The sequence below is a fragment of the Emys orbicularis genome, chromosome 14 (assembly GCF_028017835.1).
Source record: "Emys orbicularis isolate rEmyOrb1 chromosome 14, rEmyOrb1.hap1, whole genome shotgun sequence".
NCBI lineage: Eukaryota > Metazoa > Chordata > Testudines > Emydidae > Emys > Emys orbicularis.
In genome coordinates, this window is record NC_088696.1 from 38,625,890 (window position 1) to 38,643,127 (window position 17,238).

Genomic DNA, 17,238 nt, shown 5'->3' on the forward strand with positions numbered 1-17,238 from the left:
CAAAGAAGTGACAGCTGCTGGCTCTAAATTTAGGAGCTGAGACAAGAAATACCAAACATTTTTGTAAGTATTACCAAGTAAATCATGAAAGGTTTAATCTATTCAGCACCTCCCTGTAAGGGTTTAAAGTCAGAAACACTAATCAAACATCTATTATCGGTCTACGTTACTTGGTGATTTTCCACTTACCAATAGGACTACAGACCAGTTAAAAATGCCTTGAAAATTGTTGAATCCACTCCCATACGATAATAGGGATTCACACAACGTATGACAGCTAAGGGGGAAAAAAACGAAGAATTACTGTAATGCTTCCATTTTCATTTTTATTGAAAATTTAGTTTTCAATAGAAACTGTAGTATCTGAAAGACAAATATATTCTCACTTTAATTTTCCTCTTCGGTGGCTTCTTAGAAAACTTTGAAATTAAGAGCTTGTCTACATGAACAGTTAGTTCGTGGCACGCTGGATTGGGTGTAAATCTACCCTGTTCTAGCCTCCTACATGCTAAGCGTCCATGTGGACCCTGCTGATGTCCGCTAACAGTTCAGTTGTGCAGTATGCTGCGTTGAAACAGGAGTAGATTAAAGTGTACTGGGGAAATTTTAGTGCATAGTAGCAGGGTCCACACGGACACTTAGTGCACGGCAGGCTAGTGCAGAGTAGATTAATACCCATCTTGCCATGAACTACATAGAATATCAGGGTTGGAAGGGACCTCAGGAGGTCATCTAGTCCAATCCCCTGCTCAAAGCAGGACCAATCCCCAACTAAATCATCCCAGCCAGGGCTTTGTCAAGCTAGGCCTTAAAAACCTCTAAGGATGGAGATTCCACCACCTCCCTAGGTAACCCATTCCAGTGCTTCACCACCCTCCTAGTGAAATAGTATTTCCTAATATCCAACCTAGACCTCCCCCACTGCAACTTGAGACCATTGCTTCTTGTTCTGTCATCTGCCACCACTGAGAACAGCTGAGCTCCATCCTCTTTGGAACCCCCCTTCAGGTAGTTGAAGGCTGCTATCAAATCCCCCCTCACTCTTCTCTTCTGCAGACTAAACAAGCCCAGTTTCCTCAGCCTCTCCTCGTAAGTCATGTGCCCCAGCCCCCTAATCATTTTCATTGCCCTCCGCTGGACTCTCTCCAATTTGTCCACATCCCTTCTGTAGTTGGGGGACCAAAAATGGACGCAATACTCCAGGTGTGGCCTCACCAGTGCTGAATAGAGAGGAATAATCACTTCCCTCGATCTGCTGGCAATGCTCCTACTAATACAGCCCAATATGCCGTTAGCCTTCTTGGCAACAAGGGCACACTGCTGACTCATATCCAGCTTCTCGTCCACTGTAATCCCCAGGTCTTTTTTTTGCAGAATTGCTGCTTAGCCAGTCAGTCCCCAGCCTGTAGCAGTGCACGGGATTCTTCCTTCCTATCTAGGCAAGTCCTAATCTTATAGGCCAACTGTAGAAGGCAGTAATGTCATAGGGTGGCAGTGTGGCCTAGAAGACCCCACCCTAGACGAGAATTCAGAAGGCCTGGTTTGTTTCACTAGCTGTAAAATGTGTTCCTCCTTTGTCAGGGAAAAGTGCTTGGGGATCTAGGGGATGACAAGCCTTAATCATTATTAATGGACCTTGCAGGTGTCCAGAAAGCAGCAGAAAGGCTGTTATTCTCACCCAGGCTCCAGCAGGGACTCCTAGTCTTGCTTCCTTCTTTTTCTCCAAGAAATGAATTAGCTGCTAAATTGCTCAAGGAGGGTCAGATTCTGCAATGTTTATTCATGCGAAGCAGCACTCACTCCCACAGGTAATCCCACGGAAGCCAATGGAACTACTTCCACAAGTACTGTCAGTCCTACTCAACATATGGGTTGCAAAATCTGGCATGGAGGATACAATATGTCTGGTCGCTACAAGTATGCTACCCACATCATCAGACCAAGGCTGAATAAGAAACACAAATTGTTCCTATCAACAAATGTTCCAGTAAGGAAAGAAATGGGTTTAACCAATATTTGGAACAGTTTCAGGTTGAAGGATAATGACAGTAACTTATAACTTCAAAGCAGCCATGCAAACACTAAGGCCCTGATATTCAAAACTGTGCATGCCTAAGGCTACGTTTTAATCACGGGTATTTTTAGTAAAAGTCATGGACAGGTCACAGACAGTAAACAAAAATTCACGGCCCGTGACCTGTCCATGACCCCTGACTAAATCTTGGGAGTGCTGCGGGTGCTCGTGGGGAAGGGGTGCCCAGGGGTGGGCTGCAGGTGCTCGGGGGGGCTGCTCAGGGGGCACCGTGGATGCTGGGGGGGTGGCCCAGGGGGCACCATGGGTGCATGGGGGGGCAGCCTGGGGAGTGCTGCGGGTGCTGTGGGAGCAGCAGTCTGGGGGGTGCTGCAGGGGCGGTGCCTGCGGGCGGAGGCAGTGCACAGAGCTAGGAGCTGAGGGAGGGAGGGAGGGACCTGTTGCCGCTTCCAGGTAGGCCCCTCTCCCCCCCCCCCAAGGTAAGCGCCACCCAGAGCCCTCACCCCCTCCCGCGCCCCAGCCCCTTCCAACTCCCAAACTCCTCCTGCTGCTGCTGGGGGACGGGGGGGGGGGCCCAAGACTTCCCCAGCAGTGGCCGGTGCAACTGGCCCAGGAGCCGCCTGAGCTGCTCGGACAGCCCCAGAGCCAGCTGCACGGGCCGCTGCAGAAGTCACGGAGGTCATGGAAAGTCACGGAATCTGTGACTTCCGTGACCTCCATGACAAACTCACAGCCTTATGCATACCCCTAACAGACATGAGCATTACCTGTGCACACAATTACCCCTATTCCATGCATTATGATACAGGGTGAAATCCTGGCCTGGAGATTTGGGATTCCAGATCTTGGGGATATAGATTAATACCAACAGAAATGGGATACTGCCTGCTTTTCCCCCAGTTTCACTACCATAAGCTCAGGTGATTCAGTTTGCCCCATAACAGCCAGTATTTACTGCTGCAATACTTTACTCTCCTCTTCAGTGGGGCATCACTTCTCATCTATAACCTTTATGGCAAGATGGACTTTCACCTTCTGTTTTCTGTGTCCTATCCTCTTGATTCCCCACTCCCATTGCTTTTGTATTCCACCTCCTCTGTCCTTATTTTTGTTTCATATCTTCCCATCATCTCCTTTCCTTTGCCCCTTGTTTTCCCATTCTCCTCTTTGCCCTCTTCTACCTAGCTTAGGTTGTTGTATTTTTATCTTTGTTCATCTCATTAATGGGTCTGATCCTCCTCTCAAACCACTGGATACCATTGTAACTCCATGTGACTTCAACAGGATCACTCCCAATTTATACTGACGTTCACATATTATGGAATTATAATTAATTCCACAATGCATAAGCAGGATCACTTATGCAATAGACCATTCCCTTTCCTTCAACGAGGCCAATCAATTATAATCTGGTTTGCTGTTCAAGGCTGATTATACACATTTTGGAATGCTGGAACCTGCTGAAGACTCCCTCTCAGTAGCTCAATGGTAAATCCCAGTATGGTATCTCTCTTATCATGGAAGGGCAAACTATACAAAACATGACCTGGCAGCTGAATTCCAACATTTCTTACAACGCATACAGAGACACAATTCTCAGGCCTGGTCTACACTTAACAGTTAGGTTCACATACTTGTGGTGCTCAGGGGTGTGAAAAATTCACATTGCTGAGTGCCATTGCTATGCCAACCTAACCCACAGTGTAGACATGTCTAGGATGACGGAAACATTCTTCCATTGACCTAGCTACTGCCACTGGGAGAGGTAGATTACCTAAAGCAATGAAAAAAACTAGGGCTGTCCATTAATCGCAGTTAACTCACGCAATGAACTCAAAAAAATGCATTGCGATAAAAAAATTTCAATGCGATTTAAGCGCAGTTTTTATCGCACTGTTAAACAAAAGAATACCAATTGAAATGTATTAAATATTTTGGATGTTTTTCTACATTTTCAAAGATATTGATTTCAATTACAACACAGAATACAAAGTGTACAGTGCTCACTTTATATTATTTTTATTACAAATATTTGCACTATAAAAATGATAAACAAAAGAAATATTTTTCAATTAACCTCATAGAAGTACCGTAGTGCAATCTCTTTATCATGAAAGTGCAACTTACAAATGTAGATTTTTTTTGTTATATAACTGCACTCAGAAACAAAACAATGTAAAACGTTAGAGCCTACAAGTCCATTCAGTCCTAATTCTTGTTCAGCCAATCGCTAAGAGAAACAAGTTTGTTTACATTTATGGGAGATAATGCTGCCCGCTTCTTATTTACAACGTCACCTGACAGTGAGAACAGGCATTTGCATGGCACTTTTGTAGCTGGCATTGCAAGGTATTTACATGCCAGATATGCTAAACATTCGTATGCCCCTTCATGCTTTGGCCACCATTCCAGAGGACATGCTTCCATACTGATGACACTTCTTAAAAAAATAATGCATTAGTTAAATTTGTGCCTGAACTCCTTGGGGGAGAATTGTATGTCTCCTGCTCTGTGTTTTACCTGCATTATGCCACATATTTCAAGTTATAGCAGTCTCGGATGATGACCCAGCATGTTGTTCGTTTTAAGAACACTTTCACTGCAGATTTGACAAAACACAAAGAAATGTGAGATTTCTACAGATAGCTACAGCACTTGACTCAAGATTTAAGAATCTGAAGTGCCTTCCAAAATCTGATCGGGATGAGGCATGTTTTCAGAAGTCTTAAAAGAGCAACACTCCGATGCGGAAACTACAGAACCCAAACCACCAAAAAAGAAAATCAACCTTCTGCTGGTGGCATCTGACTCAGATGATGAAAATGAACATGTGTTGGTCTGCACTGCTTTGGATCGTTATTGAGCAGAACCCTTCATCAGCATGGACGCATGTCCTCTGGAATGGTGGGTGAAGGGACATATGAATCTTTAGCGCATCTGGCATGTAAATATCTTGCAAGGCCGGCTACAACAGTGCCATGAGAACGTCTGTTCTCACTTTCAGGTGCCATTGTAAACAAGAGGCGGGCAGCATTATCTCCTGCAAATGTAAACAAACTTGTTTGTCTGAGTGACTGGCTGAACAAGAAGTAGGACTGAGTGGACTTGTAGGCTCTAGTTTTACATGGTTTTATTTTTGAATGCAGTTATTTTTTGTACATAATTCTATATTTGTAAGGTCAACTTTCATGATAAAGAGATTGCACTACAGGACTTGTATTAAGTGAATTGAAAAATACTATTTCTTTTATTTTTACAGTGAAAATATTTATAATAAAAATAAATATAAAGTGAGCACTGTACACTTTGTATTCTGTGTTGTAATGGAAATCAATATATTTGAAAATGTGGAAAACATCCACAAATATTTATATAAATAGTACTCTATTATTGTTTAACAGCACGATTAATCGCGATTAATTTTTTTTAATCGTGCAATTAATCACAATTAATTGTTTTAATCGCTTGACAGCCCTAAAAAACCCCTTCCGTCGCTGTAGGAAAGGTCTACACTACAGCGGCATAGTTGCAGCACTGCTCCTGTGCCACTTGTAGCACCTGTAATGTAGATATGGCCTCAGAGTAGTCCTGTAATAAGTATAGGAGTGTTCTTTGAAATTACGTGATTCCTTTATCTTTGTGTTTGCCCTGTACCTCAGTCTCTCTGGGTCGTCTTGTCTCACTTCAGTATCATTCATTTCAGGCTGAGGCATCTCGGGATTGATGGAAATATTAATTTTCTTTTTTCTCTTTCCAGACATTTTGATTCCAAACCCTATAAAAAGAGATGACTCCATTTGTACAATCCTCTCGTCTCACAATCTCTGCAAACGTCCATTTTCAGCACAAAGACATTGTTCCTATGACCCGATTAAACAGGGATATTTTTTTTAGTCCAGTCTTCTCAATTAGACTCTTCAACCAAAACTGTCCTTTAAAAAGGACTCTTGAAATCTGTTATACCAGCCCTCTGGAAAATGTGCAAGGATGGAAATAAAATTATTCCAAAATTTCTCTGTCTCATCACAAATCAAGGACAATATTTAAGACTTCTATCTGAAATATACCAACTGTTTTCTGTACAATGGATGAAAACTTGGAATCTTATTAGGGAAAAAGACAAAATGTTGACCTTTTCATTTTTATGTGACTCTTTTTTCTGGTGTTGGTTTTTGCCCTTCAGTTGTGCATTGCATTGTTGCAAAGATGTAATGTACCTGAGACTTTCTAAAACTGGCAAAGTATGGGTGTCATATTTGCATACACATGTGCAGATATTCTGCTCTTTGGTCTGTGTATGTCCTTTCTACTCAGCTAACTAACAAATCAGGTTCATTTGGATTTTCACAACTTCAGCATACTGGAGTTCACAAAAAACTGTTGTTACTTTTTATCTACCTGTGTTTTTTGTATAGCTCCTATTACCATGGTATCTAAGCAATGAGTAAATAATCCAAGTGTGTATTCTTAGCCCAACATTTTGTACTTTAAAAAAAACTTTTGATGACATTTTCCTTGAACAAAATAGATAATACAAGATTTAACAAAGTGTTGCAAATTTGGCTGTTTTAGCAGGTTTGATTTTGATCAAAATACAAGTGTGGAAATTAACACAGTCAAAACAACATCAAACCAGCCTGAAACCAGCTTGAGCAGACGGCTCCATGGAGAACACTGTGATCATAAGAATGTAAAAGTAATGAAAAGAGTGACATTGACTGGGGAGTTAGTCATGAACTGCAAAATCTCTTCCTTTATTCTTCTTTCTCTTTTTGATATATATGAATTTTTAAAGGGAAATCTTGAAAGATTCAAATGTAGATTTTTAGTTGGCAAGTGCAGTGACTGATTTCACCCCTCAAAAGATGATAAGAAACAAGTGTTCATGGTTAATAATCACACACACTTTTTATAATCCCAGTTCAGTCTATACATTTCCATTATTATTTTTCCCAGTAAAACAAAGAGTGGCATACAGAATCCCAACCCTCTGCATAAAAAAGGGTCAGCTGGGTGATCCATTCCACGGAGCAGACTCAACTTCCCCACTCACTCTTTCAACAAGCCGTGCCAGATTAAACCAGAATCAAAGCTGGAGGTTGGGGGAGGTGTGACAGGCTAGGACCCATGTTTCAAAAGCTCCCCACATTTTACTAATCTGATCCCACAAATATATGAACCTATTTGGGGCCATATATTTTTCATGGATCCAAGCCAAGTTTACTCTAAAACTTTGGCTGTATTCAATTGTAAGAGTGGTACAATCGGAGAGGCTCAAAATCAATGAAAAGTCAATCTCTGACAAATTCAATGGGGGACCAAATATAGACCTAAACTTAAAGCTACATTTCAAAGAGAGGATGAGAGCCACCAGTCTTTCACACTGAATCTGAGGCTGTCCATTTTTAAACGACTAGGGAGAAATTTTGCAATTCATGGCTAAATCATCATGAGCCAGTGTTCATTAAAATGTATTGAAAAAGTCTTATGATCACAGTATTCCCTATATTGTTCTTCTATTCAGGCTTTTTTTCAGATTAGTCTGGTTTTGGCTACATTAGTTACCACCCTTCAACTTTAATATTGACCACACTAAAAACAGGATGGAATTTTCAAGAATGTTGATGAGAATTAGGCCCTGACTCCTATTGAAAGCGGCTTAGTGTTTTTCAAAATCCCACCCCATACCTTTGATTCATTCCTGGTCCATTTACCAGTATGTCTTTGGTTGGAAGGGAAACAGAGTGAGTTTCAAAAATATCATTCTGCTTAAGTAATCAAAAACTGTGGGAACAACCCAAATCACCATTTCCCACGGGTGTACCGATGCTCATGTTTCTTTCAAACCTACTCAAAGCTTTGTATGAGCAGAGATTGATAAACATAGCTATAAACCCTGATACAAGGAAAGTAAAATATTTATCAATGATATAAAAGCTCTGTTACTTTATAGATTACTGTGCTTAGTAATAGTACAGGGGTTTTGATGTTGTTTTATTTCTCAACGTGCACAATTAAAGGCAGGCCAAACAAGGTTTAATTAAGCAAAGAGAAAAAAATGAATTCCCAAATAAAATGTAAAACATTTTAAAATTTCTAAACAAGCAAGACAAGGACAAAAGAAGTCTGCTTTCAGTTATACCAGTGTAAGTCTGGAGTAACTCCGGTTAAATCAGTGCAGTTACTCTGGAGTTATACTTGTTTACCCAAGATCAAAATCTGGCCCAAAGAGTGTGATTTTAACCTAGAAGCATTATCTCTGGTCTATTGAGTTATAGCACTAAAGCGAATGTGGCATTTGAATTCAAATCCAATATTCTGCCTCTGCATGAAAACAATTTAATAATTAAATCGTTGGCATTCAGAGATCATTAAGATCTACTTAAACCTAATTAGCACAGATATTAATTTGTCTGGATTTTCACTATGTCTCTTACTAAGCAAAATGACCCTTGTTTCCACTCCAAAGAAAAAAAGGAATACCTAACCACACAGATCCAATTCATACTCACTGTGGTCTTCATACAGTTTGTGGATAGGGCCAGATTCACCCCCTGGGCATAATGGAGTGCAATCTGCAGCTCCCCTGTGCCTGTCAGAGTGGCTGCACTGAAGAAAAGATTCAAACCTCAAATACAGGCAGTTGTGATATCACAGGTGCTCTCCCCTAGGGTTCTGATAAGGAAGGAAAGAGAGGCAAGGATGGTTTGTATCACTATGCCTCTTCTCCAGGCTGACTTCCTGCTGTCAGCGACCCACGACCTGGGTTGCATCAGTGTGAACCTGTCCCAGTGCCTCTGGTTAAATCCAGTTGGCAAAGGTTTAGCTGAAAAGATGAGCCTAGCACAACATGCTGAAGGTTAACAAATTCAAGATCTGACACCTGCCTGAATGAGAAAGTTCCACAGACAGGGACCTTCCAACCAAGAACTGCCTGCATCAAGATCTTAGACAGTCAGCAAAAACACTCCAGCTGATTTCAGCCATCACAAAGGAGATGGCCACACTCTAAAACAGACAAATGCCAAATCATGCCCAGATCCTCAAAGGTATTGAGACACTTCACTCCCATGGGAGTGAGGCGCCTAAATACCTTTGAGATTCTAGGCCAGAGGGCTTTACGTTAAATTAAAAATAACTTGCATCAGGGAAGCCAGTACAGTTTATGGGATGGAGGTATGTTCTCATGCCAACCAGCTCCACTGAACAGACCTGCCCTCAAATTAGACAGAGCAGTCTAAAGCTTCTGAATTATATGTTTTTAGTTTTAATTTAAATTCACTAGGGATGAAAATCTGGTCCCATTAAAGTCAATGAGAATTTTGCCAGAATTTCTCCCTAGATTTTAAAAATCTAAACAAACTGTAACTTCTTTGGGGCAGGGACTGTCTTCCTACGTGTCTGTACAGCACGATGAACTCTTCGGTGCAACATGTCATTCCCAGGTCCTTTCTTCACAACTTTGTAGTGGAGCGAGAGGTTCCCAAGAGGCCGGGCTTTTACGTGGCTGTCCTGATTTCACCGGAGTGGTCCTGCATGCAGGGCTGTTGGAGGTTAGCCTGAACACTACCTCCTGCCAGTGCAATGTTATTACGCCACGGCAAGGGGGTGGCGTTGTCTCATGCGGGCATTTCATGACATCATGACTCAACCTGTCCCAGACCAAGGCTGGATTCAACCCAAATGCAAACTGCCCGTCTGGACCGGGGGCGGCGGGGGGAAGGGATGTGAGCATTGGGAAGAGCCAGAGGCCTGGTATCCCCAGAGGGCGGCTGGTGTCCCCAGGGGCAGAGCTGGTGATGGGGGGGGGAGCAGGGAGCAGTGGGTCCGTTTGGTTTAGAATTAAAGCTGTTATACACTGTGTCTTTGCAGCACACCACTGAGTATTGGGGGGTCCCCCAGGCACACCACTGAGTATTGGGGGGTCCCTAAGCACACCACTGAGTATTGGGGGTCCCCCAGGCACACCACTGAGTATTGGGGGTCCCCCAGGCACATCACTGAGTATTGGGGGGTCCCCCCGTCCGAGGGGAGCTCCCCCTCCTAGCCCCCTACTGACCGCAGGGGGCCTCACCCTCACATGCTCCGCCTCCCGTTGGGCCCCGGCCCCGCGCTTCGACGCCGCGGCGCTGTCGGTTACCGGCCGCCCCCGCTAGAGTCATGAGGCAGCACGCGCCCCGCCAGCCCCTGCTCGCGCCGCCCGCAACGATCCATCGGGCAGGGCGGGGGTGCAGCACCCGCGGGGGAGGAGACCCCCCCCCATCGGGCGGGGTCGGGAAGCAGCGCCCCTCCCCCATCGGGCGGGGCCGGGGTGCCACACCGTTGGCCTCGCAAGTTGCAACTCCCAGCTGCACAGGCCCCCATCGTGGCTCTTTGCAGCGTGGGACTGATGGCACGTGCGCGCACGCGCACACCCTCTCCGCTCGATTGCTCTCGCCTGGCGCTGCGGCCGGCTTCCGGGGTGGGGAGAAAGGGACGCATGCGCGTTGTCCGTTCCCTGGCCTAGCGGCTGCTTCTGCCTGGCAGCGGCTGAGCGGGAGCAGCGGGGTTGGAGCGCGCCGCCACCCCGCCATGGCCGAAGCCTATTTCCCAGTGGGGCCCGGGCTGGGGCCCGAGGAGAATTTCCTCTCGCTGGAAGACATCCTGATGTCCCAGGAGAAGCTACCGGGGCGCGTGGAGGCGGCTCTGCCCCGCCTGGCTGCCGTGCTGGGCAAGGGCGCGGGCCAGAGCGACGGCATCCCGGAGGTAACCCGCCGCCGGGGACTACAGCTCCCGGCAGCCACCGGGCCTGGCCACGTGACAGACTGGCGGGGCGGGCGCTGGGGTCGGCGCTGACATGGGTCGGCCGGGCGGGAGCTGCGCGTTGTATCTGCCCGCCGAGGCTCGGGCATGAGGAGACCCGGGGTCTCTGCCCGAGGGCTGAGCTCAGGGGTGGAGCGGGGCATGCTGGGAAGTGCAGTCTCCCCCGTGAACTCGGTGTTGGGCGGGGTGACTGGAAGTCTCTGCTCGAAGGCGGGATTTCACCCTCTGTGTGGGCAGGGTTGGCCTTGGGTGCAATAAATCGCAGTAGGCTCTATGCCCGTTTGCATTAAAGACTAGAGGGGCTGCAAACTGCTCTGTGTGGGCCCATTTTACCCCACCCCATAGTCTAATCTGAGATCTATGGGCTATTTAGTGAAATTAGAGGGTAATATCGCTTCAAACCAGTATCAGAAAGTACTTATTTATGTAGCATACCCTCAGCCTGTAGAATGCATTTACTAATGCAATTACTGTGGCAGGGGTATTTTTTTAAGGGCCTATCAATGTTATGCCCACTAAATATTGTAATGAAGTGAGAATTTTTGGTAGAGAATGTAGTTACTGTTGGTTAGCTGTTTAGTTTAAATTCTGGTTATTGTCTAGGGACCGTGCCCTGCAAATAAATTGTATGTGTAAAATTACTTCCTGGAGTAATCCTATTGCGGGGAATCACATGAGCAAAGTTGCACATACACCTCTACCCTGATAGAACGCTGTCCTCAGGAGCCAAAAAATCTTACCGCGTTATAGGTGAAACCGCATTATATCGAACTTGCTTTGATCTGTCGGAGTGCGCAGCCCCGTCCCCCCCGGAGCACTGCTTTACCGCATTATATCCGAATTCATGTTATATCGGGTTGCGTTATATCGGGGTAGAGGTGTATGTGAAAAGTATCAGGGGGTAGCCGTGTTAGCCTGTATCCACAAAAACAACAAGGAGTCCGGTGGCACCTCAAAGACTAACAGATTTATTTGGGCATAAGCTTTCGTGGGTAAAAAACCTCAAGGTTTTTTACCCACGAAAGCTTATGCCCAAATAAATCTGTTAGTCTTTGAGGTGCCACCGGACATATGTGAAAGTGTCTGCAGGATCAGGGACTCTCCTTGTAAATTTCCTTACACTGCAATGTTGTTTTTTATTTATATATACATGTTACACATGCAGCTGTCTTTCTGTGCCTCATACTTTGGCACTCATTCTAACATAAATTTCATGCCTACGGACTTTGCCAGTGACAACCAAAAATCTATGATTTACATTAGTTTCCACTATTGTAGACTGAAATAAAATCACTCCCTTGTGAAACTTCAGTATTCATCTGAGTCTCATGTTTATTTGTTATCCTGATTGGAGTTCATTTACCTATTTTTTTGGGGTGTGTGTGGGGTGTTTCTGTTGTGTGAATGCAGGGTTCAAAGGTGGAAATACCCCTGTGGCTAGCAAAAGGGTTGTATGACAACAAACGGAGGATACTTTCAGTGGAACTGCCCAAGATTTACAAGGAAGGCTGGCGGACAGTGTTCAGTGCTGATGCCAATGTGGTTGACCTGCATAAAATGGGGCCATACTACTATGGCTTTGGCTCCCAGCTCCTGAATTTTGACAATCCAGAGAATCCAGAGATAGCTCAGACTATACTGCAGGCAAGTATTTGAACCAAGTCTAGTTCCTTTGGTAGATTTGGTTTCCTTTTTCTTTGCTGCTGCCTCCTCCATATTTCCTGCAACTTTGCTGTAAACAACATGTAAAAACATGATTTTAGCTTGAGTAAGGACTGCAAGATCAGGCTCTCTGGCCTCAGATGTGCATATTCAGATACCAGAAAATTCAATAAGATTCACATGTATTCATCCAGGAGCCGAATTTGGTCCTGTGAGTTTTGTACAAGGAACATGATGTCACCTAGAAGAGGAACCACTTTGATGCATCACTTCTTAGTAACAGAATATGCAAAGCATCTGTCAGAGATTGTACCTCTGGAGCATCCCATTGAGGTGAGAGGGTGCGCCTCTTTGGTCCCAGATATCCTTCTCTGGCTGTACGCATCACGATTTTGCTGGTTCGGAGTGCAGCGTTTAGTCCTCTCGTTGTATATCTGAGGGACGCTGCTCCCCCACCTACATGCTCACTTCTTGGTATAACAGCATCCAAAACAAAAAAGGCAAACAATAATCCTGCAGTACAGGCTCACCCCATTGTTCTCTGCAAGGCAAAAGTTAAATAGTCTCTGTGAAGAGAGTGGGGGGAGTCTAGGGTCTTAATTGTCTGTGTGTCTGAGGGGCTCAGGCTGAGTGCCTGGGACTGTAATAGAAAGAAAACAAGGTAAAGATGGTCCTTTTACTGTACCAGAGGGTCAAGTTGGCAGAGATTCATAAGCAGCCCCTGTGCTGTGAGCCTCGGGGGCTCCGCTTTCCTCTGAGTGCCACATTGCCCTGAGCAGGGATACTCCCCTGTAAGGACCTGCTCATCTCCAGGCTTGACAGGCTTCCCTGGTGTGCTGGGCTGGGTGCTGATTGTGCCTAGAAGAGCTCTTTAACCCCTTCCTGACTGGAGTGAGGATCTGCCCCACCACAGTGTCCCTCCTCCCTGTTAATGAGTTGGGTTTTGTAGATCATGGCATAAATAAACTAACGTTCAAAGAAGTGTAAATGAAATGTGTGACTAAATTTCAGAGCGCTCATTGAGAGTTTGAAAGTCTCTATTTGGTGCTTGTAGAGCACCCAAATACCAAAGTTTTAGATGCCAAATAAATGCATATACTAGAAATAATAAATAAAACCCAGTCATATTTTGAGACTGGTGCTTCTAAAAGCATGGTTTCCCAAGTAATCTTAAACCCAATTTCCAAAGATTATCAAGAGTTTAACCCTTTTTCCTTTCTTTGTAACTTATTACATCCTTTTTTTTTTTTTTTTTTTTTTACCCCGGTGGTAGGGAAAAAAATCTTTTAAATGATCCCCTCTTTGTTTAGCTTTTTAAATGTATTGTTTATGTATTGTATGTTTTTGAATTGTACTGAATGTGAAAGTGTTTTGAGCGGCATCCCAAGTGCTTCGGAGGCAGAGGGAGGTTTGTGTTTGGTAAATGCAATCAGGAGTAATAATATTGCCTTTAAAAGGGGGAGTCTCATTTGGCTCAATTTTGAGAAGAAAAACATTAAGCAGCATTGTAACAAATGCATGACCACAGATTAATGACCTGCAGCCGAGCAAGGCCCCCTGCTCCAAAACCAATGACTTCTCCCACTTGAATGGAGGTGGAATTATAGTTGTATTATGTTTTAGTAGCCTCTCTTGGCCAGCCACTAGAAGGCAACAATCACGCTTGACCAAAACTAATTCCACCCAGTGATACGCATACTTTCTAGCCAGGATTTTGTATACTCATCCATCCACCCCAGTTAGGTTAAGCTTATCCTTGAGTACATCGAGCTCAGTACCAGCAGTCAGGTGCTAGCCCAGAACAAATCCTTGGCTGCGTACATACAGACAGCATAGGGACTAGAACCCTGGATCTTTCAGCTCCGTAAGCAAAGGCCTCTAGCACCTGAGTTCAAGAAGAATCTTCCTTAGCCGTTGGTAATTCTGCTTCTCTCCCTTAGACATTTATTGGCCGTTTCCGTCGCATCATGGACTCCTCCCAGAATGCCTACAATGAGGACACCTCTGCACTGGTGGCACGGCTGGATGAGCTGGAACGAGCGTTGTTTCGAGCTGGCCAGAAAGGGCTGAATGACTTTCAGTGCTGGGAGAAGGGGCAGGCTTCTCAGATCACAGCGTCCAGCCTAGTGCAGAATTACAGGAAGAGAAAATTCACGGACATGGATGGTTGAAAGCATGAAGGACACAAAACTGCTACAGGGGACGCTGAGGTACTCTGTGTCAGAGAGAAGAGAGACCAGCCAACCTTGGGAAGGGACAGACTCTCCTCCCAGTTTAACTGAAGTTCTTCTGCGCAGCATCTTCAGTTTAGACCAAAGCACGTTTTAGACTAGAGGACGAGTATAACAAGAATACATCACAAAATTGTTTTACAGCACACACATCCTTCTCCCATGGATTTACGGTAATAGTTTTGGGCTTCATAGCTGAGTGGATATAAAAGGCTCTTCTGAAAGAGGATCATTTAATATTTACTGTTTTTATCATATAAATAGATCTGGAATTGTAAATAGGGATTCTGAAAATGTAGTTTCAACTCTTTCACCTCCACCTCAAATCCCACCTTCCCCACACATACCCCAATGTGTTGACATGGGAACAGCTGTTTCCAGCTTCATGATTCCAGAGGACATCCCAATAACATGAGGAGAAGAGTGGTATAGACTGCACTGTGTTATCCCCTTCTCTCTTGCTATGGCTTAATATGCCAGTACAAGTGCCTTTGTTAGGGGTAAGCATCTGCTGTTAGCTGATTCTGTTGCTGCTTTAGTTTTGTATGTGATTTTAATGCTTGTCATTGGTACAGTGGAGACTGCCTTCTGTTTGTCCACATAGCAGTTGAAGTGGCGCTGCAAGCTTTACGCACCCTGCTTCCACCTCCCACTGCCACTACTATACCTGGAAAGCCTCCTTCTGGGCAGCAGGTGGGAATGGAATGCCCATTCACTCCGAGATGCATGGTGGTTTTTGTGATGTGGACACCAGTTCGCGGAAGAAGTTATCCTGATTGCTAGTTTTGGCTAATGGTGAAGGGGCAGAGCTAATGAGTTGTTTCTTTCCTTCTGATCTATTGGCATTTCCAGAGAGGAAACAACATTCTTGCCATTGGGAGCGAATGGAATTAGAACTCATTAAACAGCACAAGAGTTGCTATATGGAGACGTCCTCAAAACCTAGCTCTGCTTGTGAGTCACATTGGAGGGCAGGAGAACACCCAGAAACACATGGTTCCCTCTCTAGAAAGCTACTCATGGGACCACTGGAATTGGTATTCTTGGGACAAGTCATTAGAAACTATCGGGGTGTTTCTTAGCCTTCCTTGGGAGGAAGCCCTTTAAAAAGTAACTAACAAGAGGGGCCTTCTCCTGAGAGGTGCTGAGCATTCACAGTCCCTGTTGACTTCATTAGTCGCTGTGGATGTTAATCAGACTTTCAGCATCTCTTGGGATCAGCCCCATGGAGAGCTACATTTTGTATGGGCAACTTGTTCTTGTCCACAAACACTTAATGTAAGTGTTGGCTTAAGGGATCCCCCAGAATGGGCAAGTGGCCATTCTTTGGGCCTCAGGAGTGAAAGCTCTGCCTCTGCAGTTAGTCAGAAAGGACACTGACTGCTGGATACGGCAGCATCTTCAACTTGCCGTGGTCTCTGAAGTGCACAGGGCAACCTGTCCCACTGCAGGAGATGAAGTAGCGGCTAGTGGAATATGAAGAGGGAGTTCAAGCGTGCACATTATTAAATGCCACTGTGCTAAGTGACAGCATGCTAGGAAAATGATGCATTTTTTATAAGAAACTAATTTTAGCCTGGATTTGTATATTTTCTATTTTGGGATTTCTGTGCTGCATAAATGAGCGTTTCACGTGAAATAAGTTCTTCACACAGAGTGTGTCTCTGTAATTGCCCTGCTGCTGAGAATCAGTCATGGCCAGGAGAAGAATGGCCACTCGGAAACCTTAGCCACAGGGTTAGCGAAGTCTTGTTGCTAGAACCCACCATGTTCTTCACACCGCTCCCAAACATAGGAGTGTTACGTTTATACACTTCCGCTGGCATAGCAACATCTTCTGTTTGACTTCCAGCTCCCCTAGCATTTGCCACGAGTCACATTAGAGACATTGCTAGCATAGGCGCCGACTTCTGCTCCCGCCGATGGGTGCTCAACCCCTCTCTGCCCCCGCCCCCGCCCCGACTCCACCCCTTCCACGAGGCCCCGCCTCTATTCCAACCCTTTCCCCAAAGTCCCCACCCAACTCCGCCCCCTCCCTGCCCCTATTCTGACTCCTTCCCCAAATCCCTGGCCCCGCCTCTTCCCCTGAGCGCGCCGCGTTCCCACTCTTCCCCTCCCCCCTGTTTGGCAGCGGCTGGGTGGGAAGCGCTGGGAGGTAGGCAGAGGAGCAGGGACCCACTAATTTTTCCCTGTGGGTGCTCCAGCCCCGGAGCACCCATGTAGTCGGCGCCTATGACTCCTAGGTTGATAGAAGGCTCCAACCTTTGATTTTTTTTTATTTATTTATTTTTTTTTTTAAAAGTATAAAACCCGAGTGACAGAAACGTGTCAGTATTTATGCTTAGATTTTGGAGTTTTTGTTTTTAATTCCGGGGGAAACTATTTGATATTTTTGATGTAACCATTCTCTTGCAGCATGTGCAGCCCAAACATTGAAGCATTGTGGTAATACTCAAGAACCGGAAAGTGAAATTGACTGATGATGATAATACTGTACAGCATTCACGGTAT

At 45.1% G+C, this 17,238-nt stretch overlaps 2 protein-coding genes across 3 annotated transcripts in view; one reads left to right on the plus strand and one right to left on the minus strand.

The window, feature by feature from the left end:
- Positions 1–10,285, minus strand: part of LOC135888906 (diacylglycerol O-acyltransferase 1-like) — a 39,711-nt gene extending 29,426 nt beyond the window's left edge. The window contains 4 exon segments of the mRNA XM_065416700.1: positions 190–277; positions 5,687–5,807; positions 10,107–10,221; positions 10,223–10,285. Coding sequence (XP_065272772.1) covers positions 190–277; positions 5,687–5,807; positions 10,107–10,221; positions 10,223–10,246 — 348 coding nt within the window. The 5' untranslated portion in view covers positions 10,247–10,285.
- Positions 10,286–10,603: 318 nt separating this feature from the next.
- GINS3 (GINS complex subunit 3) lies at positions 10,604–16,359 on the plus strand. 2 transcript variants are annotated; one of them, XM_065416553.1, is made up of 3 exons: positions 10,604–10,777; positions 12,245–12,478; positions 14,437–16,359. In XM_065416553.1, exons 1-3 carry the CDS (start codon positions 10,604–10,606, stop codon positions 14,665–14,667), a joined length of 639 nt encoding a protein of 212 aa, XP_065272625.1. In that variant the 3' UTR covers positions 14,668–16,359. The 2 variants fall into 2 exon arrangements, with proteins under 2 accessions (XP_065272625.1, XP_065272626.1); XM_065416554.1 differs by lacking the exon at positions 12,245–12,478.
- The last annotated feature ends 879 nt before the right edge of the window (positions 16,360–17,238 follow it).

What these genes read in the sequence shown, in the direction of transcription:
- GINS3 (XM_065416553.1), top strand. Translation starts at nt 10,604, where the DNA reads ATGGCCGAAGCCTATTTCCCAGTGGGGCCCGGGCTGGGGCCCGAGGAG. An exon ending in AGAGCGACGGCATCCCGGAG is followed by an intron (nt 10,778 to 12,244) that starts GTAACCCGCCGC and finishes GTGTGAATGCAG; the next exon opens with GGTTCAAAGGTGGAAATACC. An exon ending in TAGCTCAGACTATACTGCAG is followed by an intron (nt 12,479 to 14,436) that starts GCAAGTATTTGA and finishes TCTCTCCCTTAG; the next exon opens with ACATTTATTGGCCGTTTCCG.